The sequence below is a fragment of the Limulus polyphemus genome, unplaced genomic scaffold (assembly GCF_000517525.1).
Source record: "Limulus polyphemus unplaced genomic scaffold, Limulus_polyphemus-2.1.2 Scaffold4589, whole genome shotgun sequence".
Classification (NCBI taxonomy): Eukaryota; Metazoa; Arthropoda; class Merostomata; order Xiphosura; family Limulidae; genus Limulus; species Limulus polyphemus.
Genome location: NW_013670199.1, coordinates 21486 through 36811, shown reverse-complemented (window position 1 = coordinate 36811; position 15326 = coordinate 21486). Strand labels below are relative to the sequence as shown.

General features: G+C 33.3%; 1 protein-coding gene across 1 annotated transcript in view; it reads left to right on the top strand.

Annotated features, from left to right (window-relative positions):
- LOC106471384 (phosphoinositide 3-kinase regulatory subunit 4-like) overlaps positions 1-15326 on the top strand; it is an 80856-nt gene that overhangs the window by 47390 nt on the left and 18140 nt on the right. The window contains exons 13-14 of the mRNA XM_022399984.1: positions 5430-5673; positions 11061-11250. Coding sequence (XP_022255692.1) covers positions 5430-5673; positions 11061-11250 — 434 coding nt within the window. The remainder of the gene's footprint in view (positions 1-5429; positions 5674-11060; positions 11251-15326) is intronic.

Below are 15326 nucleotides of genomic sequence, written 5' to 3'. Positions count from 1 at the left end.
TCATGTACAAGTGTTTTGTAATTTATAAGGAAACAAATACATATACTTAATGGCTTGCTTAACATTCAAATGATATCAGAATAATCAGTAACACTTAATAACTTGACTCTCTCCTTTGTATTGTTTTTTTCTTTGCCCTAAAAATAAATGCTAAAAACTTGTTCATCTGAATGACTAAATTGTACTCAACTTTTATGCATGTGGATTGAAATTCAATTGTTTTATTTATTGTCTACTTATAGTTTTTTGTCAGTATTGCCAAACTAACAGATTGTTGTAGACACATGTAAATCTCAATTCAATGCTGTATAAATACTAAAAATCATGGGTAGAACAAAAATTATCCTTATAATCTAATCATTAGGGAGAGAAAGGAAAAACAAGACAAAGACTTGATACTTATACCATTAATTTCTGTGGCCTTTACATTAAAGCTAAGTTATTGGTACATTTAACTGTATCGTTAAGGGTAGCTAGGGTTCAGAGGGCATGTCATGATGTTTGTAGACTTATGTTCAAAATTTTATTCAATTACTGTTGTATAAATTGTATATTTTAATTCAAATTTTAATATTATACATTAGTTAATTTCATAATTTGAAAGTAAATGTAAAAAAAATGGCTAAATATTGATTTTCATGTGCCACACTAGTATATCATCTTATGGGTTTGATCAGATTAAATTTTATGATGACCACGATACAATGTCTATAGTTTCATATGAATTATAAACTCAAATTTCTTAAAGAAAATGGCCATAACTGAATTTTCTCAGGGATACTCCCTAGAATTTACTGTGGGGATGAAGTTATAAATAGGTCATTAGAGCTAAATGTTAGGCTTAGGTTAGTATGTAAGGATGAGCAGATTGGCCGGTTAGACTTGTGGGATCAGTTCAGTGGGAGAAGGGAGTTTTTTGCAATGGATGGTTTACATTCAAATAGAGTAGGGACTGGCTTGTTTGCTAAGGCTACTAAATCAGCTGTAAGGGAAGTTTTAAACTAGGACTAGACAGTGATGAGGGCCAGGATAAACTAAATACAAAAAGAATATGAGGCAGAGAAAAGTTTAGCATAGAAAATGAGTATAGATGTAGTTATAAGGATAGGCTTAATTGTTACTATTGTAATGCTAGCAGTATAAGAAATAAAATAGATGACTTTAGAGCACTGGTTGGAATGGAGGATTTTGATATAATGGGAATAACTGAAAATTAGTTAAATGTAGATGATTTTGATGACAGAATTTATTTTTTGAAATACAGGGTTACAGCTATTTAATAGAGTATTAAAGATGGGAGGAGGAGTGGCTTTATATGTAAAATATGAGTTACATGCTGTTGAAGTTGAGGATATCAAAGATAATAGCAAGGAGATTGAATCCATTTGGGTTTCTATTAGTGGATATAAAGGGAAAAGGCTTTTAGTGGGAAATTGTTACAGACCACCAAATGATACTGATGAAATTAGTGAGAAACTTTACAATGGGATTAAGATTTCAGCTGTCAATGAAGTCATAATTATGGGTGATTTTAATTTCAGACATATAGAATGGGAAATTCTAGAGTCAAACCATGAGGGAGAAAGGTTTCTGGAAACTGTTTAGGATGGCTTTCTTCACCAGTTAGTTAAGAACTCAACTAGAAACAATGCTATTTTAGACTTGTTAATGGTTGAGAGGGTGGAAGTTGGGAAATATCTGGGTGCAAGTGATCATTGCTGTATTAGGTTCAAAATTTTGCTGCATATGGAGATAAGGAATAATGATATTGATATATGAATAATGATAATGATTACAAATTTCCAAAAAGCAAATTTTGAAGGGATGCAACAAGAGTTATCTGTTGTGAAATGGGCAGCTGAGTTATTTGGAGACACTAATAAGATGTGGAAAATTTTTAAATATTCAATGTAAACATATTCCTAATAGAAAGAAAAGGATAACTACAAGTAAAAAACCAGGTTGGCTCACAAAAAGTTTAAGAGATAAAATTAAAGAAAAGCATCATCTATTTTTTAGAAATTTAAATTGACTAGTATGTCATGAGATTTAGAAGATCAAGAAAGTTGGTGAAACAGGAAATTAGGACATCAAAAAGAATGTATGAGAAAAGGTTGGCTGAAAATGTATAAATTAACACTAAGGATTTCTTTAAATACTTTAAGGGGAAACACAATGTTAGGATATGGATAGGACCCTTGAGGGATGATAAAGGAAGGCTAGTATCTGATGATTATGAGATGTCTGAGTTGTTAAATATTTACTTTTTTTTTGGTTTTTACTAATGAAGATTTAAGCAATATTCTACATTTTGATCATTTGTTAAATGGAAACGAGATCAAACAAGATGACTGCATCAATTCTAAGTTGGTTAAGAAAAATTGGATAGTTTAAAAAATGATAAGGCTCTTGTGCTAGATAATATTTCCCTAAGGGATTTGAAGGAAGTTAAAGATTGGATATGTGAGCCACTTGCTGCTATTTTTTGGTCAGTTTTGAATAGTGGGCAGATGCCAGAGGATTGAAAGTTAGCTAATGTAACTCCTCTTTTCAAGGGAGGTGATACAAATTATCCCAGTAACTATAGACCCATTACACTTGCATCAGTTGTGGGAAAAATTTTGGAAAGTCTGTTAAAAGTTGCATTACAATGTCATTTAAGAAAGTTTAAAATTTTATTGGATAGTCAACATGGTTTCACTAACGGAAAACCTTGCCTTACAAATCTTTTAACATTCTTTGAAAAGGTTACTGCTTATTTGACAAGGTGCCACATAAAAGGCTTGTACAAAAAAATTAGCTCTCTAGGTGGGGGTGGGGGGGGGATAAGTTAGCAAATTGGATAGAAGAGTGGATGGAAGAAAGTAGAGGCTTGTTACAAATGAAGTTCAGTTAAACTGGATTAATGTCACAAGTGTGTTACCTCAGGGCTCAGTCTTAGAACCTTTGCTCTTTTTGATTTACATCAATGGCATAGATGAAAGGATAGTGAATAAATTACATAAATTTGCAGATGATATTAAGGCCTTGGGTGTTGCTAGTTGTGAAGAGGATGCTGTTGATTTACAAAAGGATTTAGATCATTTAGTGAGTTGGGCAAATAAATGGCAGACGGGTTTTAATTATAATAAATGCAAGATAATGCATGTGGGTTATCACGATTTGAATTATAAGTATAATTTGGATGGAAATAACCTTAACAGTGTCATAGTTGATCAGTCTCTAAAGCCATCCAAGCAGTGTGCTGTTGCTAGTGGTAGGGCAAATAGGATTTTAGAATGTATCTAGAGAAATATTGAATACAAGTCTAAAGAGGTTATACTTTCATTGGTTAGGCCACATTTGGAATATTGTGTTCAGCCTTGGGCTCCTTACCTTAGGAAGGACATTGAATTGTTGGAAATGGTTCAAAGAAAGGTTACTAGAATAGTGCCTGGGATGGAGGGGTTGTCATACGATGAGAGACTGAAATCTCTCGTATTGTTTTCTCTGCTTGCTATCAATTTAACAAGCATGCTATTGATGTTAACCACACCATATTATCAAAAAGATCATAAACTTATAACTAGATAGAATGTTTTACGAAAAAGGCCAGGATACTTTTTTTGTGATTTGTTACTGAGCTTACAAGTTAGAAACAACTGCTCTGATCCTAATAATATTTGTGACTTGCAATAGAAGTATGCTGAATTATGTATACCTTATCAGAAGTTGTTGACAAAAGTTATCTGCTTTTCCCATGAGAAGACCAAAGCTGTTAATCTATCTCTACCCAAAAATATGATAAACATATTGTCACCTCACAATAATTTCTAATATTAATCTCCACCATATCCACATTTTATCAGGTGAAGGATTCTTCTAATTGCCAAATATAAGCATTGTTAATATTAATTAAAAGAACATATATTTACAATATATTCGTTTATTTTGGACTTTAATGGTCCTTGCTATAGGTAGGAGTAGTCTTCTGGGGGTGGTTTTTGTGTCTTGTACCCTTGAACTGTTGTTTTTATTCTCTGTACTTTTGGACATTATGGTTCCCTCCCCTAGGTAGTAACCTTCTGGGAATGATTTGGGTCTTGTGCTTTTACATTGGTGTAGATGGACGTGTGTCTAGGATTTCACATTACTGCTCATTCTCAGCAATAAGTCAATGGTTTTTCACAACCATTATACAACTATTGACTGAGTATCCTGGACAACTTTCTACTCAGGAAATTATTTTACTATAGTATGTTCTTAGGCAAGTACTAAAGATGCCTTTTCACACCATATTTTTGAATAACCTGATTTATTGTTTGTGCTAGTATTCGGGTGTTTGTGATGTATTCAGAAATCTGCCTCCCCATTAATCCAAGAGATCTGGCCTAATATTGTGGTGAGGGTCGGTAATTTTATCCCCAGTCGTTTAATCTTTGGGATCAGAAATTCACATACACGTATTCTAGCAGAAACAGGAGTGACAGGTACCTCCCTGTTCTATCTTGTTCTACCTCTGGTTCTCAATGTGGGGATTCTGAAGAAATGTTATAGTAAAAGTGCCATATTGTATTTCAGATTAAGATATTGTTAATGAAATAATAATGTATAACCGTTCTTGTATTTTTCCCCACACCATGAGTTTGGTAAGATATCAACGAAGAAGGTGAGACACATTATTACATGTGTAGTATTTTCTTATAGAATGTGTTTGTAGGTAGCAGACAGCTAATGAGAAATTAGGAAGTAAGGAGTGGAATAAAAATGTATAACCGTTCTTGTCTTTTTCCCCACACCATGAGTTTGGTAAGATATCAACGAAGGAGGTGAGACACATTATTACATGTGTAGTATTTTCTTATAGAATGTGTTTGTAGGTAGCAGACAGCTAATGAGAAATTAGGAAGTAAGGAGTGGAATAAAAAAGTTTTATTCTTGGCATGAGCATAAGATACAGCTCAAGATCGTATAAAATGTAACCTTTCTTTTAATTATATTTTAATACTAAATTGCTAATTTTCAAATTTGAGAAATTGCCATGACTAAATCTTATTTATTAAATGATGCTTATATAAAAAAACCTATTTCTCCTGAACACAACTAGGAATATTAAGCAGATGTATAGGATTAACCCAATGATAAGGCTGTGATTTTTCTACCATACACCTAACAAACCCTTAGTGACTTTATGTGACAATGTGTGATATAATTGTCTCACAATGAATTGGAATCTAAAAAGAAATATCAATTTAAAAATGAAATTTATTTCATTATCCAGGTGGTGATTGTTTGAACTTTTAGTTAATGTTAATTTGTCTCGTGTAGGTTCTCTTCCCAAAATTGTAATGTCTTATAACACTGTATGAAGTGTTAAAATCTTCACAGTTGAAGTTTATACTCTGTTTTCTGTCTTTTTCATAGTTCTTGACATTTTTCTTATGTAATAGAATGAGGAGTGGCAACACATGTTTGGAACTACAGACTCCAGAGGACTGTCACCTGCTAAACAAGATCCAAGCGACATAACTTTATCAACTTCAACCAAACATGATCAAGCTTCCAGTGGGAACACTGCACTACCTTGTGTTCCAATGCATCAGAACTTTGTTGATTCAGCACCACATGGAGCTTCATCTGCACAATGTGCTGGACGAATATCTCCTGCTCCACATGAAATAGCTTCATTAACATGTAAGCACATGAAGAATAGCTCCTGCTCCACATGAAATAGCTTCATTAACATGTAAGCACAAGAAGAATATCTCCTGCTCCACATGAAATAGCTTCATTAACATGTAAGCACATGAAGAATAGCTCCTGCTCCACATGAAATAGCTTCATTAACATGTAAGGACATGTTTAGGGCTTTAGGTTCGTCATGTATCATTCTAAACAGGGAAGGAAACAAATAGTTGATTATTTTGTGGTAAAAACTTAACATCCTTTTAATTGAAAAAAAGAATTGATTCAGAAAGTTTTAGTCACATCTCTTCACAACAAAGAGCTATTACCTTGCACCACTGCATGCAACAAATCTTTAACAAAGCTCCTTCCCCTACATATATTAACATGTATTGCACCAGCCTATTATGTGATCATCATTAGACTGTAGCCATTCACCAATAGGAGAGAAACACATCCTACATGCTCATTAATCCCCATGAGCATTATCATTTGAATGAAAGCTCATTCTTTCCTCAACACTGCTTTTTCAAATGTGTTTTTCTTAAGAATTAACATCATTTTTGCACTTATTATTCTACTTTTTCATTACCATTTATGATTTATTCTTTCTATCTTTAAATTTCGTAAGTGAAAGAAAGATACTACACTTTAAACATTTCAGTTAGAACTTTTCATTCAAATTATCTTCAATTTGATTTTTGCTTTTAATCATATTTGTAATTTTAGAACATATCTGTAAGGTGTTTTTGACAGTATTAGTTCCCATTGTTTTTACCCTTTACCTCTTTATACGGGCTCGGTCAAATTGACTGATCATGTGACCACTTTGTAGTTGTTTAAAATTGTTATAGAAGACCACAACAGAAAGTAAAGATAAGAAAAACACTACCACTACTACCATTCACCTTCCCAACCTGCAAAATATCAATGAAAAACTCAAACTCATAGATCTGGTGGAAATCTTACAAGACATTAAGATCCATTCTGGTGAAAAACTAACATAAACCTACCAAGGAGAAACACAAAAATGTCGTTTATGGAATTCTGTGTTTCTGCAACGAAACATACATTGTAGAAAAAAGGAAGAAGACTTGCTACAAGAATAAAAGAACATAAAGACATTCTGAGGTTCTGACACTCCTCATCAAGAGTCACCCAGTATTATAGTGTCGACTAGAGGCACTCTGACGATCAGTGGTTTTTTACCACCATTGTGCACTAGGTGGTTGGTTCCATTCTGATCTCAGATCCAGGATGTTTGACCTTTTGCTTTTGTTACCTTACCTGGACCTTACCCATCTTTCAATTAGTTTCACCATTGTTGTTTCAGATAATACCACAGTCATCCTTCACTGTTTTGATTACACAGGTTATGTATCTTTTATTTTTCTCCAGTAGTTTTGCCGAACCTTATTGTAGGAGCCTCCATTAATTGGGTATTTTCTTTGAGCTTATAGATCTCCTCTTTTTCCTTCCTTTTTTTTCATTCTCTCCCACTCTTTACGAACCTGTCTTTGTCTCTTCTTATTAGACTTCTTTGCTATCTGTCTATGCCTTAGCTTCTTTTCTTCATTTTCAATCACAAAACTATCAGCTTTACTGAGGAATCTGACACATACCTTTTCTTCTTTGCTCTCGATATATTCTTCCATTGTGGCCCAGTTTACTTGGTCTCTTTGTTTCTGTTTTGATGGGATGCCTTAGTTTTAGGTGTTTGCCTCTTTTAGTTTTATCTCGGGGACCTTTGTATGGCACCCTTCCTTGAGATGAAGTCTTTGTAACTGGCCTTACACTTTGAAAATTTGAGCTAAGGCTGCTCATCAGCAATCTTATTTGATTTCTTTGGTTTCCTGATGTTTTGGCCCAGAAGTCCCAACAGGTTTCCTGCCCTTGTGAGGCTTATCAAGTTACTCCCTTTTCTATTTTTTCTCCTCCTTTTGCTTCTTTTTGATGTCCCCCTCTTGTTGGGCTGACCATCAAGGATCGTGGAGTTGACTTGCTTTAAGAGCTGCCTCTCATCTCCAGTCTAGTGGGAGCTGGTCTCTATTTGCTTGCCTGTGGACTCCCTTTACAGACTATCTTTGGGTCATACAGTGCTTTCCCCTCATGCACCTTTGGCACCTGGTAGAGGCTGTTTTTTTTTATTGGTTATAAATACTGTGAAACAGGTCCTCAAACCCTTTTGGTGTTTTGACACTTATGTTTTTTTTGTTGTTCCCAAGGGGATAGAGATTAGCACTCTGTCATAGCTTTCTCCTCCTTGAAACAACTTTCAATCATCCCCTTTGGTTTTCTCAATCTAAGGTGAGTGTCCTTTCCATGGCTGTAGATGACCAAAGTCTAAGTTTTTGATGCTTTTATTCTTATCCTGATTTTTCTGTCCACTTGTTTCTTTCTCCAGTTCTTCCAATATGATTGGATTTTTCATTTCTGGGACTTTTCTTTCAAGTTAGCTAGAGGTCTATACATTTTCAATTAGGTTAGAAGTGCATTTGCACAGAAAATACATTTGTTGGATCTCCATTTCCACTACTATATGGATGACTGGCTTCATCCAAAAAAAGCATCCATAGCTGCGACCTCCTTTCTACTTCGGCAGATGTCTTATTTGGGTTGACTGATCAATTTCTCCAAGTCTGTCTTGACCTTTACTGAGTTTCTGATTTACTTGGGAGTTTTTCAACTTGTTTGCAGGGCAGGCTCAGCTGTCTACTTTATGTCTTCAAATTCTCCAAGACCCTTGTTTCTCTCAGATGTGCCCATTTGCATCCACTTTAGTGGAACCTGGCAAATCAGTGGAACATATTCAGTGATTTTCATTGGTCTCTTATATCTCTCTCCCTCCATCTCTTTCTGTCATGATGGCTCAACACTGGGTGTCCCTTTTCTCTCACCTCGTCAGGACCCGTATCTGTTCACAGATATCTCTGGTTCTAGGTGGAGGCAGATATGGACACCTACACCACCATTTCTGGAGCATAGTCTCTAGAGGGTGATCATTTCATATCAGTTTCCCTGAACTGTTGGCTTCTCATTGAGTTTGTCATCATCTTTGGTCTCCTATGTCTGGTCATCAAATGATGATCCCTTTGGACAATTTCCACTGTTGTATCTCACGTCAACCAACAGGGAAACACTTGATCTTGGGAACTATACTTTCTGGCTCTGGATTTTCTTTTTTGAACCCACAGCCACCACATTTGGTTGTTGATTTGTCATGTCCTTGGAGCTTTTGAACCTATTGACAGATCAACTATCTCACTTGGACAGAACGTAGTGTTTCAGTGAATTTTTTGCCACTTTGGGAATCTTCTCATTGATTCCTTTACAACTCTCTTAGCCCATCAAAAACATCTACTTCATTATAAGTAGGTTATTTATCTCTCATAAAATTTATTTCCAAAAATAAAACTTGTGGATGAAATTGTTTGAAACTTGACAAGAACTTTCCTAAAAAGTACGTAGTTTCAAAAAAATATTTTATTTTTATTTCTACTACTATTTCTACAAAAAATTCGTTATTTAACATAGTTACTTGCATTCAGTCTTTTTATCATAGCTTTCACATTTCATTTGTATAATCTCTAGAATTTGCTAAATGAATATCAAAAGTTTTTTAAGGTAAAAGTTTATATTTTATTTTCAATTTTCTCTAGAATGTCGCTAACTGTAACTATTATCATCAATGTACAGTGCAATGAAATGTTTAAAATTAAGAAATGGAAATATGTACTTACCTTTTTAACTCTTTGTTATATAATTTTAAAATATCTTCTTTGGGTAATATGCATAATTTCACATCTTTCCATTTTGACCTTAGTTTATTTTTAATATTTTATTTTCCTTTCTTATACTTTATCATTGATTATTTATGTTGACACACATCAGTAGATGCCCATCAGCAATATAACGGTATCATCGACAAAGATACTTTAGCTTCCAGCAAAATATTTTTGCACTTAATTAGTAATGTAAGCCTTGCAGAGCAAAACAAAGTTTTGTTTATCTTATAAAAAAAATATTAAACCTTTCAAATAAGAATTTTAAAACACAAATAATACATAATTAACTGAAGTATAAAAGTAAAACCTAAATGCAATTTAACTGTTTTTCAAACTAATACGTATAAGGCAAAAACAAAATAAATATGTGCTAGGGAACAACATTCACCAACAATGTATTTAGTGTTTTGAATTGTTGTAAATGCACAATCCACAACAGTTTCAAAGTAGCCTTGAGAAAATTGTACCATAAAAACAGCTCTTTCTATTGGTTATAAGCATGCAAATCGAATCTTTTGCTAAGCAACATCCCTTTCCAATTTTGAAACTGGTGCAGTTTCTAACCAATTGATGCCATACTAGACTATCATTCTCTAGCATTTGACATATTCCACAGTCTTTTTAATTTCTGATGCTATGTTTTCAAAAAAGATCTCATCTTTGTAATGTCTTCACCTGCTGCTATACCATCTTAATTTGAGGTTCTGCAGAAAAGTAAGTAAACATTTCTGAAGTTAACATTTTTCTTGCCTGAAATGTATTTTAAATACTTACTCACATCTATGAACGACCTCCCACCCATCTTCCATGCTTCTGGTGTATTTATTTGGCCTTATCAAGGCTTGGTCTATATTTCGATGTTAATATTTCTGGGGATTACTATGCATAGAAGATATGTAGCCCCACTACTTGTGGGGGGGCTATATTCTACTGACGATCACATCATAGGCTGGCTCAATACACATAGGGGAACTTCATTTAAAGCTTGAGGCATGTGCAAAAATCTTCACAGCAGTGACATGAAATTTTAGCTTTTTGTTGTGCATATAGGTGAGTACCTGAAATGTATATTCAGCTAAGGAAAATATTAATTTTCATTGCATTGCTAATTATTACAACAAGTTTTGTGAAATTAAGTGGGTTTATAATTCTCAGCAATTTTTGTGAGGGAAGTGTGATGAGAAAATGTTGAAACTTTAGCTTATCCATCATTAAAGTATATCTTGTAAATATGAACTCATTATCTATTATTAAATGAATAATATTTTTGTTTCTGTTTTTCTTAATATGTTGGGTAGGGTTTTTCAATAATGTTCTAATTTAGCAACACTCACATGGTGAAAATTGTTTTTATTTCAGTTAAGACTAATTTATACTAAGAAAGAGTAATAGTACAAAGACACCTTTCAAAACTTCTACAATGTAATAATGTTTCTAAATTCACTAGCACTTGTGTAGTTTTATTTTTCGTTATACCTGCTTTTTGAAAGTTAACAAACAGGCCAGAATATGATGAACTTGTCTATATATATCTTGTTATTTTGTTGTAACCATGAAATAAGCATCTTGTATACATATATCTTGTGATGTTATTTGTGTGTAAATCTCCAGATCAGTGTGTACCCTGTAAGCAGGAATTGAATTTACTAATCAAGAAAAAACAAGATGAAAGTGCAAGAGAGCATCTGATCATAGAAGCTAGTGAAAATATGGGAAAAGAGGATGTTTCTCCTCCACATAAGTGGCATCCTCAAGGAACATTAGTGGCTCATTTACATGAACACAGAGGAGCAGTAAATAGGTAAGCATCTTACAAACCATGTTGTAACTTAAAGAATAGCTGCCTTGTGGTTCAATGTTAATTCGAATGGCTTAAAATGGTAAAAAACAGGTTTTGATACCTGTGGTGGGTATAACACAGGTAGCCTATTGTGTAGCACAATAGACAAATTCCAAGAAATATTTTTCAGCACTCAAAATTGCTCTATGGCTTACAGGAACTGTGCAATTAGCTTTCAGTGTTCTTGGTTTCTGAGAGCAAAAAATTACCTTTATATTTAATACTGAATCATGACTACTGCGTTAGTCTTGAACATGCCTTTTGTGTACTGCTTCAGGATCCTCAGGCAGATGTTGGATAATATCAGTGTGGTGTAATATTATTCTTGGGATACAACAGGAAAGCCACAAATCAGGATGTTTCAGAGACTTTATGTGCAGAATTTCAAATAACTCTAATAAGAGTAAACACATATTTTTCATAGAAACAAAAATAACATCTATTTTACACAAATGTCACATGAAAAGTATTTATATAAGTAAAGACAAAAACACTTTTATTCATTTTAAGTTCATTATTCTATGATAACAGTAAAGCACGAAACAAGTTTCACTAACACCTTATGAATTCTGACCAAGGACTAGCTTTGCCTAGCAGTATATTACAGTCTAAGCTCTACCAAGATTTGCCAGAATGTTTTGCCCAATAAAAAAAAACACAAAACTAGTGTTTTACCTCTTCATTGAGCCAGACAATCTGTTAAAACTGGCTCAACAAATTAGTGGAATTTAGAGGAGTTCAATATTGGACACACCCTATTATCTAAACCTTGCATCTAAGTTCAGAATATGCACTGAAGTTAGAATAAATTCTCAACTAAAACATACGTTCATATGTCATAGAAGGGTCTAGTTTTTGATGACATTCCTATATTACAATACATTGCATGAGCACCAAACCTGCCTCCAACCAAGTGCAGTTCAGTTGAATATAGATCTCATATAATTCAGGAAGAATAGTGCACACCAGGGAGTTTTATGAAGAGAAACGGTCAGTATCCATGAAAATTCTTTACTTCCTCAACATTTTATCTTACAGCCTTATCGAGACACTGAACACAAACCCAGTCTTAGTAGGACAAAACAAGTGATGTGATTTAAAATAACAGTGCATTCTTATGTATAGTATCACATGAAATCATGCTATAAGCATGAAAAGGTAACAATAATAGATGTATGACAAGAATATAATCGTGGTAAAGAAACTTTTCACTTAAAATACAAAACAAAAGATGACTCGTGTGAATATTCAAGCCTAAGAAATATGTACATGTAAACAGTAAATGTAGTTAAAACCACACATATAAAGCAAAGCATTTCTTCTATGAATGCCAGAAATATTTTTTACAGCACATAGTTGTAATTCTAGCAGATAGTGGAAGCAAATAATGGAAAATGTTACATAAAAATGTACATTTCTACTAAAGAGGAAAGAGTAAATAAATATTAAATCATCATAATATGATAATTAGTTGTTTCAAAAAATATTTCCTTTGATGTTTTTCTTTTTTGTTAAATAGATAACTTATAATGTTTACTAAAAAAGATAATGGTGAATAGTATGTTCTAAACAAGAAGAGGCTAATGATAAATTACTAAACACTTGTACATGATAATGGTGAATAGTATGTTCTAAACAAGAAGAGGCTAATCAAATTACTCTTACCATTGTCAAAGGTGAATCAACACTCGGGTCCTTTTTTTTCCCACTTTTCCTGAAAATAAAGTCATGATTATTACAGATAAAAATAATATAATTTTATAATTCAAAATTAATCATTACTTAGTAATGATGCATGGATTATGACAATTTACCGGGCAATTCTAAATAAATTATGAGTGCTAGCAAAGGGAAATATGTAATAATATGGCGACCAAACTACACCTGCAATATCCAGTACCCACGAGGCATTTCACCCGGTATCAAAACTCATCGGGCCAGGTGGGATACAACAAACATAATGGTTATATTTATGTAATAATGGTAATATTTCAAAAAAAAATTCTGTCATCAAAATCATGTATGTTTAACCATGTTTCAGTTGTTCCCATTATATCAAAATCCTTGGTTCCTATCAGTGCTCTAAAGTCATCTATTTTATTTCTCATACTTCTAGCATTACAACAGTAACAATTAAGCCTATCCTTATAACTACTTCTTTACTCATTTTCTATGCTAAAACTTTTCTCTATATCTTTTTTTGCATTTAGTTTATCCTGGCCCTCAACAGTGTTTAGTCCTAGTTTAAAACTTCCTTTACAGCTGAGTTAATAGCAGTTGCAAACAAGCCAGTCCCTACTCTATTTAAATGTAAACCATCAATTCCAAAAAGCTCCCTTCTTCCATTGAACTGATCCCACAAGTCCAACCAGCCAATCTGCTCATCCTTACATATTAATCTAAGCCTAACATTTAGCCCTAGTGACCTACATATAATTCATCCCCACAATTAATTCTCAGTAGTATCCCTGACACAATTAACTTTCTCAATGTGGACACAGTCAAATTGACCAACAATGTGACCACTTTGTACTCATTTAAAGTCATTATAGCTTTGATACTGCGAACTTTTAATATAATATGAATATCTTCACAAAATTTGATAGAGTTCCAGTAAACATTATAAGTCTTCCACATACAAAAAACCAGATTTTTAGTGAAGTCTTTTTTTATACTAATCCAATTGCAAAGTGATTTTTAAGCCAAAAGACAGGTTCATGAAAATAACTGAGGAAAACTCTAATGTGGACTCAGTAGTTGCAACTTTAACATGATGAAAAGGTCTCTGTAAGGGCATCTATGATGATTCAAAGTTGCAATGTGAGTGTTAAACTTTCCACATACTGCAGCTGATTCTGAATGCAAAATAACCAAAACAAAACAGTGAAACCACCTAACAGACGATGAAGCAGGAAAATTTCTTAATATGCAATATAACTTACTGTCTCATCCAAATTGATGACCTGAGCAAAGGCAATAGAAAAACACAAAATTATGGATTGAGAATAAAGAGTGAAACATTGTAGCTTTGACAGGGAGCACTTGTGAAACATAAGCCAGCACAAATCAGGACGAAGAAATGTACTGAGGATAAAGAGTTACACTAGTAGAAATTCCTTTGTTGACCAGTGAACAGTAACCGCTAATGGTTTAAGCGTTCAGAAAAACTAAAAACTACATTAAAAAGTAAAGGGTTCTCTAAAATATATTACTTTGTTTATTATTATGCTGTGTAATTTAAGTAAAGCATAATTCCATATTAAAGAAAGTAACAACAGTAATTAATTAACATTGTAATTATATACTATTTGTAATATTTTTTGATGGTGACCAGTAAGATATCCAATAAGACAAATTCAAATTTGGAATCTAAAAAAAAAAAAAATACAAAACATTTTGTTCTTTAGTACTGGTGAAGAACAAGTAACACCAGATGTTACCAGTAATGCTGAAAACCTGGTAAGCACATGTAACAGAAGTACTGGTGAAGGGTGAATAAAGCACACATATTGATATTACTCTAAATTCATCACTACTTTGAAAGACACACGACATCAGTACAAGAGAAGGGCAGTAAAATTATGAATTTTAGAGAGGTTTGAAATAATATGTACATGGATGAATTTCAAGTTTATGATTTATATTTTTCAGTCTTATTTTTTAATCTACCACTTTTGCAGGATTGAACATAACAATCCGAAAACCAGTGTGTTAACAACACGTACTCTTGACACTGCAGAAGAAGGTTGTGCTGTAGACATGCATCATTTTGATACTGGTAAGTAATGATTTTGTAAAGCAATGTGTTTTACTATGTTATATATCTTTTACCAATATCCAATGTAATCTGTCTTCTCCAAAATATAATACTGGATTCTTGTGTCAACATCCTCAGGAGAATAATATAGAACTCATATTTATTTTCTCAGGAGCATCATATGTAACTCTCACGTGTATCTCCTCAGAAGTATAGAAGTATGTGTAAAATTCACATTTCTTTCTTTAAATAATGATAATAATGAATTCTCGTTTCTGTG